This window comes from Clavelina lepadiformis, chromosome 1 (assembly GCF_947623445.1).
Source record: "Clavelina lepadiformis chromosome 1, kaClaLepa1.1, whole genome shotgun sequence".
NCBI lineage: Eukaryota > Metazoa > Chordata > Ascidiacea > Aplousobranchia > Clavelinidae > Clavelina > Clavelina lepadiformis.
This window is the reverse complement of record NC_135240.1, coordinates 11,956,061-11,981,337: the sequence shown is the minus strand read 5'-3', so window position 1 is coordinate 11,981,337 and position 25,277 is coordinate 11,956,061. Positions and strand designations below refer to the sequence as shown.

The following is a 25,277-nucleotide window of genomic DNA, read 5'->3' as shown; positions in this document are numbered from 1 at the left end:
TAAGTTAACACAGTTTAAAAAAAACTATTTCCAAAATTATTTGAAGCTTTTTCATTAATCGAAAAAATACAATAAGGGTCAAAGCGAGCTTTTACAAGGGTAGAATTGCTTATTTCTCACCTATTGATTTGTTTGTAGCAGCATTATGCCACCTAATAAAATAATATACAATACATGTTTTGTCATGTATTCTCTTTATATTAGCATACCCAGCCGCGATTTTTGTGAAAACATAAGCATACTCCAAGCTTTAATAACCAGCTATGTTTATTCACTAATATAGAGACTAGGTATCTCTATTTCTGCAAATGCTCTCTGTCAATTATTTTTACATCCTTCTCGGTAATTACTGTATTTTAATATTCTTCCTGCATTCTTTTTTTAATACAATCTTGCTTTGTGTATTCGATAATTTGAACATGTTGAGTTAATTGAGCCTGAAAATTACAGACTGCTAAGCATAATCCAAGGTCAATCTCCATATTTGATACGCTCAAAAAATTATCTTTAAGTTAATATTTTTCCTGAAATATTAATTTGTTTCATTATGTCTTTATTTTTTTTGTAATGCTGCAAACTCTTCAACACATTAAAGGGTGGAAACTGGCTATTTTTTGAAATATTTTAATAAGCTATATCGTGTAGGAAACTGCTTGGAAGTTGTTATTAAAGCTATGTGCTAACCACAACGTATAATGCCCAAGTCCGGTCATAAACGTTGTTCGAAAACTAAGTCTGTGACACAATCATCATCATATAACTTATATATATATACCCTGAGCACAAAATTAAAATGAGTTAGTAAAAATCATTGCGCCAAAACAGCAACATTAATTATTATCTGTATAATATTACTGCCGCAATATTGGGAAACTATATTAGTTTCATATTAAGCAATTTTGTAGCTGTTGTATCGTATATCACCTGCTAAATCTCAGCTTAAGCCTTACAGCATCAGATTATGTTTGTGCAGCTATTTTTTGATGTCTCTTTTGCATTCGAAGATGTTGAAGTTGTCTCCATTTAACCAGAAATTCAGATTTAAGCAATTCGATTCGTAAGTAGATTTCTCGGATACGAACAGTAGATGAGGCTAACTAAGTTACATTATCGCCAAGATAACCTGTCTGAAAATTGTTAAAAATCAAATTTTGTTAATCAGTGTTTCACTTTTGAAATATTTTGGTAAACTGAAACAATCAATTCCGAGCATAACTGTTAAATTTTGTTCAAAAATTTCGATAAGGTAAAGCGCGTCTATATTTTCATAAATGACCTTTCAGTCCTTGCTTAGTTATAGACAATCATAACTTACAAAGCGCTGCATCCCAGTCAGAAATTTATCTTTGGCCTAACTATGTGATATCTACCGCACATGTTAGGAACAAAGTTGGCCCAAAGTACGTCCGCCATTCAACAACCACAGATATATGTTAGAAAGAGGTCAGGAAATTTGACAATGGGCAATGCTTGGCCCAAGTATGGCGACCGATGATAAGCCTTATATAACCATGCAAGAGCCTGAGAAAAATTATCTTATATTTTTCTCTGGGCCTAGTCTTTATCTGACATAAAACCCTTTCAGTAACATTACTAATAGCTACGATCATTTGCGGTTTAATGCAACGTATACGTTTTAAATGACATTTATTGAAAGTTTTACTTGACAAAAGCAAGAACGCAGGAAATTAGAAAATGAAACGAAGATAAAATACGAAGTAAAATAGGAATTCTTTATAGGTATTTCTTCCCCACTGCTGCAAGACTTGTCCTCTGGCAAAATGTCAGAAATGTTACACTCTAATGCGGCTCTTTTGGTCGTTAGGATATTGTCACAGCAGTCTACTGCAGCCCTCTTTGCCCTCAAACCATCCCAATCTCCCACTTCACTAAATACAAATTGGTGTTAAACATTGACATTAGGTTTAGCATAGACTAAAACATTACACATTTTCAAACATCTACAATAAACACACACGAACCAAGAATGAATGCCAGCAATTTTCAGCAATGATAACAGTAAATGGAAAAGTATTTACCTTTCATCATCAGTTCGTACAAGACTTAGGCTAATAGTGATCTTGTATTTTGGTTACATTCCTCATCTGGCTCACTGGACAGCGCACTGGTTGAGCACTGCTGCGTAGTATACGCTAATCGGCAGCACTTTTCATACAAATCTAATAAAAATAATGGAACAGGTAGTCTAAGTCTCGTTAATCTAAATGAGTTAACACAAAAAAGTTTGCTTCGGGTAAAATGATATTTTTGTGATGTTTTGTTTCTCCTGTTAGCGAGTTACATGCTACAAGATTACAAAACCTCACAAAAATGTCTCAGTAATGCCAACTAAACAATATTTGTATTACCTGCGTATAGTCATACACAACAATTAATACTTAGGCCTATGTACTCACTTGACTGACACAATACATTGCAGCTAAATAACTTCCAATTCATACTAAAATTGGCTGGGATTAAACTGATTTGCTAACACAAAGAACTGGGGGTTAACTTACAAGCATTAGCGCTAACTAACACTAGCAAACAAGTCACGGCTCATCAGATCTAAGGACAGGAATTCAAAACAAAGAAAAAGAATTCCCATGAGGCTAGATTTCGTAAAAAAAGCGCGGAATAAATCAATGCCACGCGATTGGTCAGTGGGAAAGACCTCATTGGTAGAACTATGGGTAGAGTGATGACGTAGTTACTCTTCGGCGTAAAGAGAACAACTATAGTGGTTTGCGATTTGGTCGCCATGTTGAAAATGAATATTGTGTACGAGCTGTTGAAAGCGTGGCAGTGAGTTCGGTTTTATAACTACAAATGATTCCAAAAGGAACAATTTTGCGTTTTTACATAAAATTTCGAAAATGTACGTTCCATCTTATAATAATAATTTATAATTAAGTTAACCGGTTAATTGTTCTACTTGCGCCTTGCATTTTATCGCGACTTATTGTAATATCGAACCACCACAATTATCATTACAATACAGTACCTACTGTGTGATCATTATCATATCATAGCTTACAATTTTCACACCTACAATGTTGGTAATCACCTATAGTCCATATACAATTAATTGTTTCCAATTACCTGGTAGGCTTACAATGACATGCAGAAATAAGGTCTTTTAAGTTTGGTAAAAGGATACGTAAATAACAATACAATATTTTTGATAAAACGTAGGCCTACATAAAAAATTTCGATTTTTATACCAACATTATGCAAGAAAATCTTACTTGACGCAAGGTTTAGAAAGGTACCATGAACCATCGATGGGCTGTTTATGATAAACTAGGATATATGTAAGATTATGTAACTCTTTCTTACTAACAAACATATTACATACATAATCTGTTATAATCAGACATAAGTGATCAATTGGCCATACATAATCTGGTATAATTTCCGACTGGGATAAAACGGAAGCGTTAGAATATAACGTAGAAGCAGACTTTTTTGAAATGAATGTATTAAATCAAAAATAGAATCAATTAATTTGCTTCCACCAAATGCTGGGAGCATCCGTCCAAACTTTTATCAGCTTCTTAAGTTTCTTCGGCAATGATTTTAATGAAAAGTTCAGATCAACGTTAATCCGTTTCAGCGACAAACATTTGGAAGTTTTGTTAGAGATTCGAATCCCCCTGAAATCATGCAGTTATAAAATAGCCCAAAAAGCGTAAATTACATATAGTTACTAACATTTTTAGCAAAATTTCTTGATCAGTTTCTTCAGTTTATGATGCTCTTTAATATTAAAACTACCTTACCTGTTTCCATAAATATTTAAAACTTCCAGTCCGACAAGTTTTACGACCGTACTTGGTACCATTGATATATTGTTTTGTTCGATTGAAAGGTATTTGAGTTGCTGGATACCAAATACGTTTGAAGGTATTTCACACAAATTACAGTTTTTCATCAACAGCACCTTGAAAAGTTAATTTTACAAGTGTGTGCTCATTTGAGATTTTAGACATCTTTCTCAACATGAAGCTGTATAGCGAGGCGTTTTTGTTACTTCGTGTCTATTCGGTATACATTGGGGAATAAAAAGTCAGAGATTTCCTTACTTGCAGTTTTTCCAGATAGGAAAAATCACTGACAATGACTTCAAAAGGATTGTCATCCAAAACCAACACACGGAGTCTTCGCAGATGTAATACTTCTTCAGGCATTTTTCGGAGCTGGCAACTTTTCATAAAAAACAGTAAGAAGGCTTATACCAGAATAAATTCATCATACAAGAAATAGCACGTTAAAAAATCTCAAGTCTTTGGATACTTTTGACTGCCTGGTCACTAGTAGGCTATTACGAAATTGAAAAAATTGCCAAAAAATTTTAGTGGACTTTTGATACTTTCATTCTACGCAGATTGGACTATACCAAAGTGAGGGACTAAGGTAGCTCATACTAAAACGACCAACAATAACGAAGACTCTGTCTCTTGTGACTCTTAAAAAAAATTAGTAGTTTTCCATGCATTTTTTAACGTTCAAACTAATCCGGTAACACTTGAGCTTGCAAAACACGGCATACCCGCCTATGTTTAAGTATTGTAGTCGATACAGCAGTCTGATGTCTGCAAAATCATTGAGATTGGGATTATTGCCGAGCTCCAATGCAAGCAAAAGACTTTCCGTGATTCCGGTACTGGAGAACCTGCCCAACCGAAAAAATTTTACAATATCAGATTTGCTGCAGCGGTAAGCTGACATTGTGGGCGTTAGCAAACAATGGCTTACTTTTTGACGTCACAACTCTTCAGTACAAGAACGCGTAGTTCTTTTAGTTGACCGATTAAACTGACATCTTCAAGAGATTCGTTGTTATTTAATCTCAGAGCTTGTAGTTGATTTAACAGAGTCGAGTTGGCTGGAATTGTTTTTAGCTTAGATTTGCGAAGGTCGAGCGTCCTTGAAATTTAAAGTTGTGTTATTTCATTGCTCATGCATCCGGAAAGTGCCTTATTCGAACAAAACCCACAGTAAAGCGTCGGTCTATCAAGCGTCAAGTTTTATATGAATTATTATTTCAATATTGTTCCCTGAATACCTTGGAACAGTGAGATAGAAAACTGAACTTAATTATCCATGAAACAACTGGTCAACGTTTTCGTCTTTAATTTTAAAACAGCATCCCGAATACTATAGCGTACATGCACCTGCATGTACCGTAGTTAAAATCACAATCATAGGAAATAGGAATCGAATAAATTTGCCTTTCTTACTGATAAGTTTTCCGGACGTCTGGTGATACAACCCAGGTTCGTGGCGCAAGAAAAGATCGAAGAAGCTTCACACTGTAACTTGGTTCGGTTTTTTGTTTCGGTTCTTTCATTTGCTTCTGTGGTATTTGTTTCTTCTTAGATCTGAAGTTCGGGTCCTGGTACATGTGGCCTTCGCATATCACAAAATACTTTCCACATGCTTTGCATTCTATTACTTTGTCAGTCATCGAACTGGCCATTGTATCACACACTTAGTAGTATATACCGGATGCCTTCCTATAAAATATCAACGTAGATACATATAACCTAAGTACGAATAAATCCTACATTGTTGCGTATATAATTAACTTTACACCAGTCTAATTAAAAAATTAACGTAATTGGCGTTACTCCCTTCGCAATTGAATACAGGCTACGTGTTTCTCATCGGACTGCTAAACTAACTTTATAACAATATTGGTTTTCTGTTGTTTGCCTAATACCATTATATAGATTAGGCTACTTAATGTACTTCGATACAGCATCTGAACTTAACAGGCTGAACAATTTGGTGCTGAATACAAAACTATCATCTGTGATAAATTTACTTCAAACTCTTTCCTTAGATTTTCTGTACTTATACTTGAAATTATTCTCGAGCAGTTATTGGTGATTATTTCTTCATGAGTATATATTGAATGAAAAAAAATTTATGCCTTTCCCTTATAAATGTTTCATAGCAGCGTTGTAATTAGAATTTATGTTAATGCTGGGAACTGTCAAAAATGTCCAAGTTATCTTAATGCCTCATCCATCATCGATATGCACTGGTGCATGTATTCGTGTTTAGAAGCACTTCAGTTTAATTCCCTGGAATTTCAACTTTGCTGGTTTGAACCTACTCAAACGTCAAACATTGCGCACTAAGCATGGCAAATGAATCGGTTCAACACGAGATTACCCGTAAGAATTTAATTTGCGGTAAAGGATTATATCTGTATTAAGTCGCTGTTTTCTGATCAAGAAACTTAATGCCGTCGAATACGATTAGTCGTCTACGCTGTACTATTGTTTACCAATCGCCTTAAGCACCCACCAAAAAAACACATACATTAATGGATTCTACTACTTCAAAAGTATAATCGACTTAACTCGCCTTAACTGCGTATGTTTGCGCTACGTGAAGTGACATAGCGGTGTGTTGCAAAACAACACTCATTTGCCATCATCTTTAAATTCGTAAGTTCCATCATAACTTTCTGGGTTAGGCGTCGCTCATGTGATTATCAGCCCTCGCCGTGCAATTTTTACTATCCAATGATAACTCTCAAAGATCCCATTCTGGCTAAGAATCAAAATCTCGTTAAAACTTACATCAAAATAATTCAGATTAACCAGTAATGGGATCTGTGTTATTGAAACCGCAAAACGTTATTCGCGTATCAGTCTACAATTGTTGCATGTATATTATTATTACAATGCCCTTACATGTACTATAAACTCGGCTTCGCTGTTCATGGTAATAATTTTCAGCAATTATTTGGCCGTAATGGGCACTCTGCGTTACGTCACCTCAACATTTTTGAAATACTTAACTTGCGGGTGTTCGTCAAAGTCAATTTAGCATCAGCAGAAGAGACTTTCGTCATTCATGTAACATTATACAGCCAATTTTCACAGGTTAAGAAGTACTGAATTTCACATTTCGATGCACGTATAGCAATTCAGTAATAACAATTAAAGACTTCAAGAATACTTAGAAAGATTTGCCTAAATGGAGTTAGAATTTCTTGCATGGTGTCGAAGCACGGCTGAGATTGATTGGCATAATTGATATAGACTTTAATAATTAATGTGATCTGTGAGAAGAAAAAAATTAACCCTATGCTGGTATATGCTACCACCGCTCTAGAAATCTATACTACTGCTGCATTCATCAGACTTTCTAAAATATTTGTGTAGATATACTGCAGTATATGAAACTCCACAATTGCTGTGCAATTGTTTTCAAGTACAGTCTATTGCCGAAATTTTTCTGGTAGTTTGTTTCTGTAGCATTGTTTTATACAATTAACTACACCGTAACTTTTAACGCTTGGATTTTAAGACATAAACAGTAAATGTTACGCTGATAATAGAATGAATTTTGTTTATCTGTTTAACAGGTGTTTAAAATATAAGTTGGTCACAAACATGCGATAACTACTGTATAACCAATTGATGTTTAACTCAGACTTATCTGACACTTTAGCAAAGTTAGTACTTTTCGGTAAGACCAGATTAATTTAAAAAGGATTTTAATCAGTTAAACCCCAGTATCTTTGCTAAACAATCAACAAAAACCTGCGTTTTTAACAGTACATGAATAATTTTGTCGCATAGAGTATTCTCGATTGATTTGACACGAAAACATAAATTACAAGCAAGAATACGCAAGCTTGTCACTTCTTTTGAAACAAACCTTATAAGCTATAATATAGCTGACAAGCATGAATAAGTGTTGTGACAGAAAAAGAGAAATAGACTTTTTCATCGATGTCTGCAACTGTCATATTAATAATTTATGCTTAATAGAAACGTGAAAATTGCTAAATCAAGCATGGTATTGCTAATGAAGTTAAAATTTTAAAAACGCTTTATAGAAATAATTCAACTCTTTATATATAGCAAAGTAGTCTGATCATATAGGAATGTATAATAGTGTAGTCAAAAGGGTAGAAAGCAACAAAAATACAAAGCTATTTGGCAGTCAATATTCCTATAAAATCATTCAAACGTTAATACGTAATAACCACAAAATGGAAGACTGAGATACTATAGTAATTTTAAGAAATTAAGTACCTTTTTCAAGTTGTGATGGCTTAACCGTTATAATTTGTGAGCTATTCAACTTCAAAAGCTACTTTCAGTACTTTAGGAGTAGGAACCAACACAAACAGCCTAAGATATTTTATTAATTCAATAATTTCGCAAATTTTCACAAATTTTGACTAACTTCCTGCTGTTATCTAGTTGTGGATTACATGTGAATATCTGCATAGCAGGCTTACTGCCGGTAAAATAAACGAAATCTGGAAGAGCAAATCTGCAAAATAACCTGGTTGTGGATGCGCATAAACTTTGCTTAGGGGGAATTGAACTTTCCTAAAATCCACATAGCTTTAAAAGAAATTTCTAAAGTGTCGAAAGCTAGCCAGACAGAGCAGACTTTTAAAGTTAACCTTCGAGGTCAACCAACACCCAAATGAAATATGAGATGCACGTGCAAAGGATTGGTGGCAAACGTTCAAAAGGTTAACCTTAGAAGGATTGCAGTTCAATAGAAGCGGGAAAAGTAAAAATTACTGCAGTCAATTTCGCACTTGAACCACCAAACTTTTTATATATGTGTATACTAATTTGAAATTTGTTTGAAATTGAGAATAAATTTTGTGCTTATGTAGGTGTATATAGAGAGATGTTAACAAACCCACACACACACATATATATATAGAGTTTTAGAAAATGGATTTAAAAGCAGCGCTTTTCAACGTGGTTTGCGAGGTCGTGTGGCTTATTTGTGGTTAGCTCTGTTGATTTATGCCACAGAACTTAAACAAAAGTGGGAAAGCTGATATAATTAATTGTAACCTCTGCCATTTTTGACTTTTTGTGTCGCACAAAAAGCCACTGACGTTCAGTTCAGAAAAAATATGGTATTCTCAAAATTTAGCACTACCTTTACGAAAACAAAAATGATCAGTTTTTTGAATGTTTATAGCGACAACACCGAGTAGGTGACTAACTTGCATACAGGTGCTATCTAGCCCACATTAAAATTGTCAACTTGCGATCAACTCCGCTATTTGACTCATTCATAATAACCGGGTACTGGTCGGTTAAGTAATGAAAGACGAATGTAAAAACAAGTTCAACTAAAATCCTAGAATAACATATTGTCAGTCAGTATAGCTGAAAAAAGATTTTCAGTAATAGTTAAACGCTAAGCAGTTATTGCCAAACACAGTAGGCCTATGTCCCGAAAAACGCAAATTTTCAGCTGATTATGACATACGTGGCGGCAATTACGACTTCACAGTGTAAAAACAAACTGCAAGACTCTAGTGATCTGGTCAGTAGTAGTGCGTGTGAATAGAATGTGTTTGTGGGCAACAAGTAACAGATATTGTTAAAGATTAGATTATATACGTATTTAAGTATATTAGTATAAAAGACTATAGAGAGTCTATGGTTAAAGCGAACTTATCATCATAACGCAAACATCTATTTAATACGGGGTAAAAAGAGGAATTTTAATCAACCTTTCCAAAATGTGACCTCCTCAAAGCGATACTAAATACTCCATTAGGCCCACCCACTTCGAGAATGAATCCGCTATTGTTGAATTCACTTAGTAAATGAAATGTCAAATGTCACAGGTGACATTTTTATGCTGAAACTAGGCGTCAACCGCAACTAATCGCCTCCCTGCGTGATATTGTTCCATGCAAAGAGCTCAGCCAGTAGCTACCCTTCCATTAGTACCACACTTAATTCAAACGTCAACCATGACGCATGTGAAGTTACAATCTTTGCAACCTTAATCATATTTAGCAGGAAATTTGCCGCACATTTTCTGCAATAACTGCTTAACGATTACATATTATTAAAAAATTTTATAGCTCAAGTATATACTTACTGACAGCTATTTTTCGATTAAATTTTGTTTTTGGATTTGCCCTTCACTTTATCTAACCGACAGCTCGATCCAGAACGATTCAACTAGGTCAATTGTAAAACTTAAGCCAATATTCGAAAGCGACCACAGGTATTTCGCCCTATAAGTATAAGGTAACGTAGCCCGTTGTTGTAGATATAGAGTATAGACAGTTTGCTAGGAAGAATGAGGTACAAGTCTAATCCGCTTAATTCGGACACCGGATAACCCGGACAACCGCTTTATTCGGCCAAAATGCTCCGGAACGGAACAAAAGTAAAAATTGAACGTAAAAAACTCCTGTTAATTCGGACAATTCTCCGCTTAATTCGGACACGGGTTGGCAATTCCTATCGTTAGGTTACGACACAATAAACAGTACTTAGTTCGTTTTAACACAAGATGCAATTGTATTATGAGTGATTATGGTGAAACAATGACGATCGATGCAGTAACAATCGACAATGAACTCATATAAGGCCGTGCCAATTTCATAGTCGCTTTTACTTCGGTACAATTGCGTCTATCTTGTAGAACAGAATGGTACAGCAAAGTTTAGCAGAAAAAGTGAAATTGCTCACTAAAGTAAACGAAGACGTTTTAAGCCATCAGTGCCAATTACTGCAGTATAGCCCAGCTGCAATTCATATATTACGCAACAGTACAGTATTTTAAATGCATTGTCTGCCTTTACGCATGACCATGAAACGAACAATTGATTTTCCGCTTAATTCGGACAAAGCCGTTTCTCCGCTTAATTCGGCCAAAAGTGAGCGGAACCAAAGTGTCCGAATTAAGCGGAGTCGACTGTATATACAAAAAATTGATTTTATCTTTTTAAGGTTGAACTGAAGTTAACTTTGAATTGAAAGGTAGAATTAGGTTAGGTTCAGGTTGCTACCGTATAAGTTAATTTTAATATTTAAGCAAGATTAACAAAAAGCTGTAAAAAAAACATTTTTGAACATGCAACTATTTTTCGAAACTCGCGAAATAGCGACAGCCATATTTCAAATATGAAAGTCAGCCTAATTGGGTAACCTCATTCCTCAATTTATTCGTAAGAAACTTCAGATAACATCAAAAGCTTTGGGAGTACATGCAACTGATCCAAGTCTGAAACTGACAAATATGGATGGGAAGTCAATGAAAAACATGCAATACTAACTACAGTTTATCGCAGAAAACCACATGATAGAAATTCAGCCATTGTCAAACCTGAATAAAAAAAAGAGTATCCGCGACAAATGAATCAGTAAACAATTGATGGTGAATCTAGCACAGCACGGTAGTACGATTATCTTTCCTTTTATTGATCTTCCATTTTCCATTCTTTTTGTTATTGCGTTCAACTTTTGGAACGGCTTTTGCAAGCGAAATTTCATTTGTAGGCTCTATGCTTAAGAGCAACGATTCTTTGTCTACGGTCTTAGCAACCAAATATAAGGGACTAAAATGTTTAAAATTTAATATCATTTCGATTTCTACGAATGTCGAATGAACGTCCTTGAGTTTAATTGTCCATGCAGATTGTAGAGATATCGGTAGATATAAGTGCCTTACAGCTCCAAATGTACCCAACCTATAGTGCATCTATATATACGAAAAGCACAGAACTCCTGAGCGCTGAAGCTGTCAGCTCATATTTATTCCATCAAAAGGCTAATAGGCGATCATCCCGGAAAAAGAAGCGTTGAGATAAAACAATGACTGAATAGATGAGACCAGCAGCATTGAATTAATTATAGAAAAATAAGTGAAAATATCTTTTTGTTGGAATTTTTCAGGCCCAATTTGAAATTACATTTTTTGGCGATGATTTTACCTTACAATAGAAAAAACCGAGTTCTATGCAAAGCCGGTTATTTGTAACATCACACTTGGCCTGTGGGTGAGAGACTTTACTAGCCTATGCGAAACTGAAGGAAAAAAATTGCTAGACATATTCTGTGATTAGTTTGTTCCCAATGGAATGCAATAACAAAAAATCGATTAAAATCACTATTTAACTCGAAAAATCGTTCGTTCGAAGCTATTTTTAAGATTTTATATTGACTTAATTTAAATTAGCATCATAATAAGCTAAACCCAATTTAAATCTTCCTTCTAATGTAAGTCTAAGTTCAATTAAAAGCTATTTAAACATATAATTAAAATCAACTTTTGGCATATATACACATTCTGCTAAACAAATTTAAAGATCTTGAAGCATCATGCTTGATAAGATTTTATTTCCTCGTTATGGTTAGGAATACAAATTTTTCCGCTATGTTGGGGGTTGCCATGTTAACATAACGCGTTTTTCATATTTGGTGTTATGTTTTTCAACGTCGTACATTGCAGTTTAACATCACGACAAATCTTATATGAATGTACGTTAACGTTTATATTATAAACTTGTTATATTTAATTTAATTTAGGCTGCCATTATTTCACCGCAAAAATCGTGCGTTCAAAGCTAGTTTTCACAGTTTCTTGTTAACATAACTTACTTGTTGAAACATAGCAACCTAAATGTACCTTCTAACCTAAATCTAACTTCATTAAAATCTTAAATAGCTAAAATCAACTTTCTGCACACCCAATCTCGTAACCTAACCGCCTATCTTTAACAACGGGCTGCGTGACCTACTACGGTGAAATAGTCGCTCTCTTTAATTCATTGATGTTAGGAATAGGTTAGGTTAGCTACACGTTATTGTATATAGATTGTGTTTGTATAATGTGTTTGTAACATGCATTGTATACACAACCTACAGTAGTATGAGATAAATGCAGCAAAATACATTACATAGATAGACAAAACCAGTAATATTTACACATTTTATGAAAAAACAATTTATATACAAAACGAACCTTGTAAGTTTAATCCACACAGAGGTTTCTCGCCTGCGGATTTAACATTGTTCAATTTAATACTTTAACTTGCAAACTAATAAAAAACGCCCGCAAGTGGGGCTAACGCAACGCGGGCTAACTATAAGTATAAGCCCCTTGTCACACTGCAAAGTTAATATCAAGATATAATCCAGTCAATCACAGACGACTTTTTTTTGTATAAAATTATCCCTTTCTGAGAATTTTTACTGCATACATGTACGCTAACTCATTATCAGTTGTTGCTTGTAATGTGTTATTATGGTTGCTATGACTTTAACAACGAACCAGACAATTTATTCCTTTTTTGTCTGAAATTGGAATGCATTAAAGAGAATAAGAAAAAAATCTCACCTGGCTTTTTCGTTACTTATACAGAAATGTGTCCCTTGACCCATCCTTTATAGTTTATATAACCAACTAAGGTCTATGCTGATATATTAACATTTGCTTGAACAGGCAATACGCCTTATGATTTATGATTACAATGATGATAACCTATAAAATAATACATTTAGGTGAAAATAAGCAAAGGAATACAAAACTTACCGCGGCTGAGACAGGATTTTTGTTGCTTAACATATTTACAAACTATAAACTTAGCCTCGCAGGTCTCAATTCTTGTAGGCACCACATACCCGCAAGCCTGTCATGGACTGAGGTCGAATCTTTTCGGAAAGAAGCGTCAGTAATCAATTCTCTCGTGCTGATGTGCTTAATGTGCGTGAAATGATCTTGCTGCAGGAAAACAGTATAGTTGCTTGTTACTGACTAACTAAAATAAACAAATCTCATACCGTACACAACGATGTTGTTTTCCTTTTCCAGACACCGATTTGTTTTAAGTTTATTGTTTTATTTCCGCAATCAGGGCTTTGAATCAATATAGGTATGTTTGCTCATAGGACTAAGACACGAGTTAGCAAACAACGGCATATGGAATAAGCTAACGTAAGATAGCAATTTCAAGCATAAGTCTACCACAAAAAAAAACAGTGCAAAATCAACACATGGCTATAGGCTATAAAATAAACCAATACGTTTGAATTAGAGATTAACAAGTGGAACAGAAGAAAACCATTTATTTTAATCACATTAATTGGTTACAACCACAGCGGATACTTTTTTATTTACTCATATAATTATCACCTAACTACCAAGACTCATTTGGTGTGATGACTAATATTTTTATGTCTATGCTCAAAGAAATTTTGAACTGTGTATTGTATAGCCTATAGGTTATATTTAAGTTAACATCAGACTTTTTATTTGCAGTAAACGTACATTTACATTTACAGATAACAAACACAAGAGCTAAAACAATGTAATACGTTATTTCCAAGCGCATTTTCGGTGCTACAAATGTACTTATGAATGATCACTGTGACAGAGAACTAAGTCATAGACTAACTTATAAGCAATTTTCCTTCCTTGAAATTGAAACACTGTACTCAGGTGTATACGATATACCAGGGGTGGCCAGACCTGCTTCATGCTCGAGCCGCATATTATCAATTTGAGCTTTAAAAGAGCCGCAACACAAACACAATAAAAAATACGAATTTATTCACTCACAACGAAGTGTAGCTATTGATAAACATTAGTGCTGCATGGTGATACTATGAGTCTCCACCTGGGCTTCACCAACTCTTTTTGCAATTATTAGTGTAACCGTAACCGAGACTTAAAACTAGGTCAGCCCTGAGGTACAGCTTCAAACTGACAGTTTACTTAACTACAGTGTACAAGTTAGCACACTTCTGTACAATAATGTCCTTTTTGGAGTGTAATTTGATTATTAGTTATTACTAACAATGAGTCCATTGTTACTACGTGTGATAGAACGCATTGTTTCATAATCTGATCAAACAACTCGTCTAGACCGGGAAAATGCATGTCTAATTCAACAATGCAAATTCATTAAAGAGCCGCAATTAAAGGCTCAAAGAGCCGCATGCGGCTCGAGAGCCGCAGTTTGGCCACCCCTGCGATATACGGTATACATAATAGAGCCTATGTCATTAAGAACAGGATGGACTCTTATTAGAAATAGTTGATGACATATTGATTTTATGTTTAAAATCTCAATTAATTTATCACTTTACAAATTAACAAGTTGAGAGGTGTTCCTTCTATGGATATTGCAGTTCTTTCATGTTGTTTTTGTTTGTTTTTGATGCTTCCTGGATTTGCAAATTTTACCATTTTGGCCTGAAATAAACCACGATTAATCGAAACACGCGTCGCAATCTTTCAGTTATATCATCATCAGCGTCTTGTTGGGTTCGCTGTAAAACACAACATCGAGTTTGAAACGATTAAAAGTATGCACAATTAGAGCTAAATTATTCATAAAGTTGGCCTTACGCGGAAGCAGAATTTGCTTAAAGCCGAAGTAACAAAGTTGGTAGCCTATATAAAGCTTGAAGTTAAAAGAAAAGTGCACTATAATGCACCGGAAATCAAAATAAATTTAGTTCAGCATGCACTTATTGATATAGGCTATACTGAAAAAGAAATCTCTGGTTTACATAGGCACAGCAAGTAATCAGGATTTCACGGAAATTTTGTATAGTTTTATAATTTCTCTCACAAGTTCTGTCATGTATAATTTTTGTTTCGGTGTTATTTGTTTTTAAAATAAAACTGTCAGATTTAATTGAGTTAAATTCTTGATGAGCCAGATTATTATAACAAAAAAAGTGAATTTCTTCCAGAACTTTTGTTTTATAAAAAGACGTTTTCTTAAACGGAGGGCCACCAAAATACATCAAAGAAACAAGATGGAAGTTTCCAGGTCATAGCCGGCTCGCAATATGTGAAGCAACACCTAACCCATAGTAAATAAGTAGATAGTGATGTATCATAAAAACACCGCACGTTGATCAGGGGTGCTTGGATTGCAAGCTACGTTTAACAGCCAGTTCAAAAAATTTCACTAGTAAAAGATATAGGTTATTATGTAGGCCAAGCTGACTTAACTTTACATAGAAACTTGTCTTTGCTTTATATTTAATAAAGTTTCAACAAAGAGCGCTGGGGCAATCTCTTATAAGCCAATATGGGACAGCTGAAAACGGGTAATCATTGGAACATTTTTGAATGGCTTGCAACTAACTCTTTGCGATCGACCGGTCGATCTTGATAAACTTGCTGGGCACTCCTGTGATGCAAACAGTGGTTATGAAATCACCGAGGTAAATACTTATGCAGATGTTTAAGCCGCAAACATTAGTGAAAAAGCATATGCAAAAAAATCTATAGATGGTTCGATTTTTATTAGGGTTTGAGTTTTAGACAATTCGTTGTTAGTCGTGACCAAGATTGTGATTAGTCTTTACAAGAGATTTCTCTTTTATTGAAGTTTTTGACGATAACTGCTAAGTAACCAATAATTAATACATAACGTAAATTTGTTTTTAGAAGTTATTCCGTTTTTTCAGGGTTTGTTAGCACAGCAATACGCAACAGGTAAAGTAACGTTTGGTTGCAAAAACAAAACGTTTAAGTAAATCAATGCATTGTTAGTGGAAAAAGGTAGGGTAGACACTTCGTGTCATGTTAAAAAGTTCAACCGGTTATTATGTGCTCAGCTGTTGTGTAATCATAAATGGTTAGTACGGCGGTACTATAATACCGAATTACTGTACCGCGGTATTTTTTCAGTACCAATATACCGAATCTCTGTAGCGAATTACTTTTTTCTAGAAATTTTAGTCAGTCCCGGAACTCGGTACTTTTCACGTCATTATTTCAAAATTTTAACAAGCTTGTTTTCAAAAATACATCTCAATTAATCCTTAATACCAATTTTAGCATCTGTTGATCTTCATTGATTTAGAAATGTCAAGCAAAATTTCAAACGAGTAACGTCACATGTGTTTTGACCTGGAGTAACCTTTGCCGGGTTCATAATAGCGGCAAACATTGCATTTGCAGCAGCATCTCTTACAAAAAAAGTACCGGTACCGACAAAGTACCAAACTGCTTTTTTAAAATAGTACCGAATACCGAAAACGTCTGTACATTTTTTGCCAAGTACCGTTACCGACGATACTTTCTAAATACCGACTGCCCACTTCTGTGTGTAATCGAACTTCAGATGAAGGCAAGCGAGGCAAAACCAAAGTGGTTGATATTGGTCCTGAGACACGTGGTGCTTGCGGGTAACAACAAAAAAACTAATTCTAAGTGACATAACAACAAATCTATAATTTACTAAGTGTTTGCGAGATCTGATACTTTGATATCAGAATGGTTTCTTATATGCCAGTGCAAGATATTGTACTTAGCATAGATCCATTGGTAACTATAACGTTTTTGTTGCTGGTTAAATTTGTCAGTGATAATTAAATGAAATACAAGATTCATATATACTTGAGTAAATAAAAGAAATCATTCAACTGGATTACTTAAATGTTCTTGGCTCTGATCACGATAACCACTCAGCTGCAAAACGTTTAACGTTCTATTGACCTGATACTTCCACATAAGACGAATTCATATTTAGCAAAAGCTGGAAATCGCAAACCGTCTAAAATTAGCGTGCTCTGTTAATAAAACTCACAGTTGATGGAATAACAAATCTATGATGAAAAGAATATGCATAGACTACATAGCAGAGAACTTGTTGAGAAAGTTTTGCAATCAACCGTATAAAAAAGAAAAAATAGCCTACTTTCTGAAAAGTAAAAAGTTTTGAAAGAACTCCTCGAGTTCAAGAAGAATAAGTAATAAAATCCTTTTCACTGATGCAAATACAAGGTTTTATAGTTGCCAAGAATGTTACATATCATCTGATTTTTATCTATAATGTGCCATAAAATCAGGAGCAAGGATAGAAGTTCTCAAGCATATAGAAGTAATATTATGCAAAAAAGCGTTTAAGTAAGATACTTCAAATGATAATAGAGACAAAATAATTAATAGCAAACAAATATATCCTTATCGTTTAAAACTCGGTTGCTGAAAAACACCCAAAGCATTAACATAACCAGTCTGCGATCACATTAATCGCAGGTTAGCTTTTCGTTAAGTGTATAAGCGGAATTGCGAGCAGTTATTTTAGTTAGTGAAGAAGTTGTTGCAGCACCATCGCCAATAACCCAAGAGCCATTACTCGAATCGGGTTCGAAATCATTTCAGGTGTGCCGCTGCGCGTTCCAACGATGTTTGCACCTATCTCACTGACGCACGATGAAGTTGGGTTGTACGGGCTGAGACGAGAATCGGTCCCTTCTAATAAGATGTTTATCCTTTCTTGACTCACAGCACCTGAAACGGTGAAAACAGCATTAAATTTTATCCATACTCGTAGATTTTCGACGTTACTTGCTACGAGTTTATCAACTCGCTCCACACCGGCAATGTGCACCATGACTTGAGCGCAGTTGTTGCGAACAACCGGTACATCTGTGTTGTACATCACCACAACACGAAGGCGAGAAATCCGCAACGTTTCTGCAACGGCCCTTGTAAACCGGTAGCTGAAAAAGAAAAAAAAACTCAATTTTGTCTGCGCCAAGAAAACTCAACAACATTTTAAGAAGTTATGAAGACAACCAATCAGAAAAAATATCACTTATAAACGCTTGATGTGGTCAATGTTTAAGCATGACGATGTAAAGTGCATGAAAAGTGTACCATATATATAAAACATTTTATACAAACAGTAAAATATTTTACGTAAAATGCAATTACATATGCGTTCATTACGTATTCAGACAATTTTTAAAGTTTTAGAAGATGGTAGTTTTATAGGGAACAAAACTCCGTTTTGACGAAATAACAACATATTGATATAGAAAAAAAAAACAAAATGTAGCCTATATAAGCGTTCGTTAAGATGTTAACATTTTGTCGTTAAGATGTGATAATTTTCGCTGTCATGAAATACATCGTCTGTAATTTCATTATTTCCGATGAATGCTTGTAGTCTATAGTAGCATACAGAATTTGATCCCACGTAACATAACAACCTACGCTATATCGCGAAAACAGTAAAACTATACTTCCGTAGTGGCTTGGCAAATAAAACATTACGTTGCATGGTTATTGACTAGCAATAAGTGGTTAGTCAAAACTTCTAAGTTGGTCATTCACAGAACGCACAAGGTCAACTTACTAATCAAATTCCACTCCATCAGCGTTGTAAGCCAAAGTGAAGGCAACATTGGGAAGAATATTCGCACAGACCTGCCTGGCTGCACCGGCATTTTTCACGTGGAACACGATAGATCGACCAAGAACTATAAACACACGAGACACAAAATTAAAGTTAGGAATGACAATAACAAACATTACATTTCACACATTAACAACAGTATAGGTCACGCTTGTTGTCATTAAGGAAATGATATTTTTTGTTTACCAGTTAAGGAGGTGTGCAGCGGAATGTCTTCGTCGAGGTAGAGTTTCCTCGAACCGTCGAAATCGTGAGTGGTCTGTTACACGAAAACGCTATAATTAACTTAAGATGTTTTTTTCGCACAATAGGAATGCAACTGAAAGTAGAATAAGTTTCAAATTAATTACATGTTTCTTGCTTAGATCGCCGACTTCGCAAGCCAATGGGTTTCTTGGGTTACATTGGGTCGCGTAATCTGAAGCAGTTGCGACCGCCATATACGGGTCAAAATGTCCTGCAATATTGCCATGTGTAGATAGAATATACTAACTCCATCTACTAACCACCGGTTAAAACAAATGTTTTTAGTCCACATCGACAACTTGATTAAGAACAGTGAATGATGTTTGTTTACAACAAATAAACCTTATGTGTACCTTGTGCAAGTCCGCATTCACCTTGGTTTAAGACGGGATCAACATGTACGTGCCAGTTGTGGTCAAGCTTAAGAACACAGTCGTAAGTCGCATAGTTTTTACCTTACACTTTAAATGTTAAAATTGATATTATTTGAATAGAATGAGCAAAAGTGGGGAGTTTGCTTCGAAACTCGGTCTTACCGTCATAGTTCCATTGACGTACGCCATGGATAATTCAATTGACGTCAGAGAGGAGCTTCCATCTTCATAAACTATTTGTCGCTGTTGAATAATACGGAATATTGTACAACATTTCAATTATATATCGCTATTATACGATACATGTCTGAATTTGTATGACTGTTCAAACAGACTATATATTCTTACGAACCAGGTTAACCCAGCCAGTATAGGGAAAACTAAACTTGGCCAGAGCCTCTATCACATAACCGGTTCCGTCACCAGGCTGCATTTGGAGAGAGTTGCATTTCCACCGACTGTAATAACACAAAGCAACGTTTAAGACATGAGCGTAGATCAAAACAAGTTTGGGTGATTGCTGATAATTACTGCATATTAATCGATATACCTTGAATCTGGTCGGTGTATTACAATAGAACGGTCTAAGACGCTAACCAAGCCCGTAGTTAGGGGCAAGTTATTGTCAGCGATGTCAGTCAACGTAATATCATTTTTACCATCTATAAGACCGTATTTACTCGAAAGGTCACCAACTTCGTAAAGGTCATATGTGTTTGCTTGCGCTGGTAAAACTGAAACAAGCAGAATATATCATGCTGAACGAAAATTAAATATATATAATGTACCTTATGAAAACCTGCGTTGCAAACACGCCTGAAGTATTATAAAAACAAGCAACCAACTGCTAGGGATGTTGAACGGATTGAAATGGCCTTCAACTGAGGATACTGAACATTGATCGACCCCGTTAACTCCTTCTGGTATTGGAAGCACGTGAATGTGATATTGACCGGCCAATGCATTCAGTCCAGACACGGAGGAAGTTACCTTTGAAAGCAGCTTAACTTTATTACAAGGAAATTAGTTTTCTTTTCAAGTGCAGTTGATGGAGTCTTAACTATATCTCAATACAGTAGAAACCCTTTCCATTGAAAGGTTTTTCTCCTTTATCTTTTATTGGGAACTTATCCGTTACTTAACAACTGGTAAATTGACCACTGGGTTATAAAATTATAACTGATCATCAAAACCATATATTTTTGATATATCATTAAAACTAACACCTCGGTGCGATCGTATTCGCTATTCTGTACAAAGCTAAGATGACCGGTAACATTTCCATCATTGTTATCTCCTGCCCAAGTACTTGATACCGTGCGGACAGTAGTTGAATGCAGTCTGGTTATATTAGCGCAGCTGTATCTTGGAGCGGCTGCATTTGGATCATGGACAACTATCGACCTTAAACAAACAAAAACGGAAAATTATAAGTTTATGAGTTTCAAACAGGTTTGTTTAAAGACACAGTCTTTCATTGTTTTCTAATACTTACCTTCCAATGACAGAGTACGCGCCTAAAAGCGGTATATTTTCATCGGTGAAGAAATACTTTTGGCTTGTTCTCAAACTGGAACCGATGTTAATTCGACCAAGTTTTGCAGATAAGTCGCCCAGCTCGCAATGAAAAGGATTTTCGATCGAGCACGTTTGAGAATAAGTGGCCACGGTTGCCGCCTGTCGGTTACGAAGTTCAATCGTTAGTTATCAATTTCGCAATATTTAAGTGTTGGATTAGTTCATACCTCTGCAGGATCGTAATGTGGACCGGCACTTACACAATCTGCACCAATTGGATAGACATGGACGTGGTAGTTATGGGACATGGATACACTGCCGTTCTAAAATACAATTCCAATTAATTTGCATTAAACATGAAGCAATATTAACATTTAACAATCACACAAAAGACTCTATGCCATATATTTTCTGTTTGCGTGTAGCCTATACTATAGATATGATATGTAACCTACTAGGTATGACACATAGATACGTAACTATTAGTTGTCAAAGTTGCCAAGGGCTCTAAAATAACTGTATACTGTACACAAATGTCTTATACTAGTTAACACTTTTACAAACCAGATTTGCGAGTTCAACAAACACAGTAGTATCATCGTAGGGTTTATCTTCAACTTGACGTAGGTACATGGTGCCGTAGGCTGGAACTTTAAATTTAATCACTGCGGTTGTCACCTGGCTGGGATAGCCAATTGTGGCACACGCGACCCTAGACACAAATGCGCAAACAATGTGCGCTGTTAAAGAAAAGGCCTAATTGACATTTATGGAAAAGTATGGTTCAATTTAGAAAAGTAGTAATCAAGGCTTAATTTCGCATATTTTTTCGTTAGTTAACGCTGTTGTGTATAAGATAAAATTTTCAGACAGCAAGTAATCATTAATACATTTCCAGATGCACTATTCTTCATGGCAAAAACAGATTTCATAAAACATATCTGAGATACACCCTGCTTTCAGCCATAACTATATCAATACAGTCTACAAAGCTTTACCGTGATGTGTCACTTCTGTGAACGACAATAGACCGACCAACTACGCTATTATAACCAAAAAGAGGCAGATTCCAGTCTTCATATGTACCCATGTGGCTGGCATTCGTCACTGAACCGTATTTTCCACTCAAATCCCCTAAAATAACCAAACAAAAAGTCGATTTATCCTATCTTAATTTACACTGAAATAGAATTAATTCAAACAAAATAAGTTCAGCATATCCGTTCACATCATATAGGTGTGCTTTACAGTATTAGCAAGTTTTATACAGATATCCTAGTTTATACACTTATACACGCAAATTTTATGGTAAACCTAAGGGTAACTGAACCAAAACAGTATGTGTAGAATTACGAGAGCCCCAGGCCAAGCTGTTTGATCTAAATTTCTTTTCAAGTACGAATTCATATTATACAAAATGACATATTCATCGGTGGAACAGCTTATGTTTACCATACTACAGTGTTTGGTAAGAACAATGGAGATAACATTTGCTGCATTTTACCAATTTCATATTGATCAGAAGTTCCATCTTGTGGACTATCTGCAACGACAACACCATAAGGATTGAAGTGTCCGGCAACATTGTCATTGCTGCATCTGTCATCGCTTTCTGAAAGTCTTTGAGGAACCGGGAATTTGTGAACATGGTACTGAGCCGGAATACTCTGGACGAATATGTTTATGCAATTGTAATAAATGTCTTACTGCTGCCCTTATATATAACCTAATGCAAAGTCGAGACAGAAAAAAACACTTCAATTGTAATAAAAGACTTGTGAACAACCAGAATAACATATAAGAACCTACTTGTATTCCAGTGAAGCTAACAGTCGTTAACGTGGGATCAAACGGAGATTTTTGCGTCATCGAAATGGTTCCGCGAATATTTAGCCAAGACAAATCTGCCTGCACAGTTTTAGTGGATACCACATGAAGATTAGCACAAGTGATCATCTCTTGGCTGATGTTTGTTAACCCTAGGTACGCGCCCGCGAGGAAGGTACTAGCAAATATTGCTGATATTTTACCTGGAACAGGTGATGTTGCATTTAAACAAAAACCGTTTATTTTTCAACGCAATGCACCAAGAAATCGCCAAATCGGGTTTTAAAAGAAAACTAAGTTCTTACACAAATTTCTGGTATTTAACTTAAAAATTTAACTATTTAATTTTTAACTCAACTGTATAACAAGTGAACAATGTGGCGCTCACATTTTCCCTAATCAGGTTACAAACGAGCGTAGACATAGGCCTACGACGTTATCTGTTATACAGCGCTGTTTTCAGTTTGACATACCAGAGGAAAATGCAGAATTGCCAACAGCAACTATTAAACTAGTAAGGGGATCCGAAATTGAATTGCAACGTGAAGCGAAGTCGTCGTCCCCAATGACACCGCCATTGAAAGTGCCTAACGTCAAAAACGTTGTACCATTTGGATTAGGTTCTGGATTGGTATAGGAAAGCTCGGATAGTATAAAAGCACCAGTTAAAGAATCCCGCGTTCTGTAAAATACAATTGTTTTTAACCATTCATCTTACTCGTATAAGGGAGCTTGCATAAATTCTGCATCCAACAAGACTATTCAAGCGATAAGGTCAATGATGCTACAATGATCAGTTACTCTCACACGTACCTCATCCATACGCTACCGGCAACGGCTCCATAAAATTTTGCTCGATACGTTTGTGTGTTTCCGTCAAATAAAATAGTACCGCAAAGGTTTGGTGCCCCATTTTGCCCGGGCATAAGAAAGCCTCTGTTGAAAATGTCATCTCCACGGATATTGTTCAACAAGAAAGAGGAGTCGTTATCGAAACCTACGCGTTTAATATAATTATTCTTACCTTAAAACCACTGGGGACACGCTACTATGCTTCTATTAAATTAACGTTTGAAAACATGCATTTACAGGAACTCACTTGCTCGTTCCAGTAAAACGCCACCAAGGTTCGAGCAAACTTCCTGCGCATTCTTTAGCTGCCTATACGCCAAAAAGGTGTAAATTACATGCAATTCGTCTTTTTAGAACACTTATGTTAATACTGAGACCTTGGTGTTGAACATAATATAAATTAATGATTATACTAAAGATATAAAGAATGAAAACAACCAATAAATGAATAACTGTTCAAAGTTGATTAAAAATTTGTGTTTTTCACTAACCCAAATATAGCTGGAAACTGAGTGATTTCAAAAGTTGTGTAATTGGTTATATTTCCTGTGTAGAATTTTACATTAACGTTAATGTTATCCCCTTGTTCTTCGAAGGTAATAGAACCTTTATAGCCAGCGATGTCGATCGTCGCAATATATCTCTGTGTCAATCCCAATTGGACAGCTGAAACAAGAAAGTATTTTTAGGGAACAAACAGCGTTTTTGAGTTAACGTGTGACAAAATTCCGGGCAAGGAGTTATAGGATATCGTAGCCTATTTATAGCGTGATCTTGAATTAATATACAACTATTCAATCACTATATTTAAACTTCGACAAATAGACTCAACACTCAATTATGTTTTCTCAGTTATCATTATCTTATGTGCACAAAGAATTATTTGAAGCACCAAAATATATACTGCCTGTATGTACTCATTGTATTGTATATACAGTATATACGCTGTAACATCAATAAATCTGTGTACTTACCTACTCCAAGAAACAGCAGAAATTGAATTCCATCGGTTCTAACCATGATACTTGTTTCAACATAAATAGATCTTGCATTAAATAGGTTAATGAGCTGCAACTAAACAGAAAAACGTAGATGTACAAACACATATATTCATGGCAGTCACATGAAACCGGAAAATGGTATGAAACGATTATGGATTATGCTATTGCAACCGTTCAGCATTACTGGCTAAATATTTTAATGTTCATATTTCGTCAAAATGTATAATATATGTTACAAGTGCGTTAAAGTGTTCGTAACCCTAAACAAACTTTCTGAAACATCCTATACATGTCTATTCTTATCTAAAGCAAAAAAAATTCACCATACAGCACATGCTGGCTTATGGTAGTTGTACTAGCAGTGCTATAGTAGTATAGTAGTTCCACGATAGTTTTTATAGTAGCTCTTCTACAGACACACCACCTCTGTCAAGATGCGCAACAAATGCAAGAAACTGCTTCTTAAGCACAACCATTGTT

General features: G+C 35.4%; 2 protein-coding genes across 5 annotated transcripts; both read right to left on the bottom strand.

The window, feature by feature from the left end:
• Positions 1 to 1,630: 1,630 nt before the first annotated feature.
• Positions 1,631 to 13,257, bottom strand: LOC143444129 (uncharacterized). Of its 3 annotated transcripts, none has more exons than XM_076943255.1 (10): positions 13,150 to 13,257; positions 12,775 to 12,807; positions 5,244 to 5,519; positions 4,759 to 4,929; positions 4,553 to 4,675; positions 4,086 to 4,206; positions 3,783 to 3,943; positions 2,418 to 3,656; positions 2,040 to 2,180; positions 1,631 to 1,889 (listed from the first exon to the last, which is right to left on the bottom strand). In XM_076943255.1, exons 3-8 carry the CDS (start codon positions 5,480 to 5,482, stop codon positions 3,500 to 3,502), a joined length of 972 nt encoding a protein of 323 aa, XP_076799370.1. In that variant the 5' UTR covers positions 5,483 to 5,519; positions 12,775 to 12,807; positions 13,150 to 13,257; the 3' UTR covers positions 1,631 to 1,889; positions 2,040 to 2,180; positions 2,418 to 3,499. The 3 variants fall into 3 exon arrangements, with proteins under 3 accessions (XP_076799370.1, XP_076799372.1, XP_076799371.1); XM_076943257.1 differs by having other exon boundaries at positions 1,631 to 1,884; XM_076943256.1 differs by lacking the exon at positions 12,775 to 12,807 and having other exon boundaries at positions 13,150 to 13,169.
• A 759-nt stretch (positions 13,258 to 14,016) lies between these two features.
• LOC143459244 (uncharacterized) lies at positions 14,017 to 24,928 on the bottom strand. 2 transcript variants are annotated; one of them, XM_076956300.1, is made up of 23 exons: positions 24,771 to 24,928; positions 24,288 to 24,462; positions 24,044 to 24,105; positions 23,758 to 23,941; positions 23,418 to 23,626; positions 22,927 to 23,147; positions 22,622 to 22,784; positions 22,116 to 22,251; positions 21,682 to 21,829; positions 21,345 to 21,440; positions 21,095 to 21,276; positions 20,826 to 21,003; positions 20,445 to 20,589; positions 20,150 to 20,333; positions 19,952 to 20,057; positions 19,762 to 19,842; positions 19,579 to 19,645; positions 19,330 to 19,436; positions 19,166 to 19,238; positions 18,920 to 19,043; positions 18,157 to 18,281; positions 17,915 to 18,069; positions 14,017 to 15,083 (listed from the first exon to the last, which is right to left on the bottom strand). In XM_076956300.1, the coding sequence occupies exons 1-23, from the start codon at positions 24,814 to 24,816 to the stop codon at positions 14,994 to 14,996; spliced, it is 3,057 nt and encodes a 1,018-aa protein (XP_076812415.1). In that variant the 5' UTR covers positions 24,817 to 24,928; the 3' UTR covers positions 14,017 to 14,993. The 2 variants fall into 2 exon arrangements, with proteins under 2 accessions (XP_076812415.1, XP_076812423.1); XM_076956308.1 differs by lacking the exon at positions 14,017 to 15,083 and having other exon boundaries at positions 17,250 to 18,069.
• Between the last annotated feature and the right edge of the window lie 349 nt (positions 24,929 to 25,277).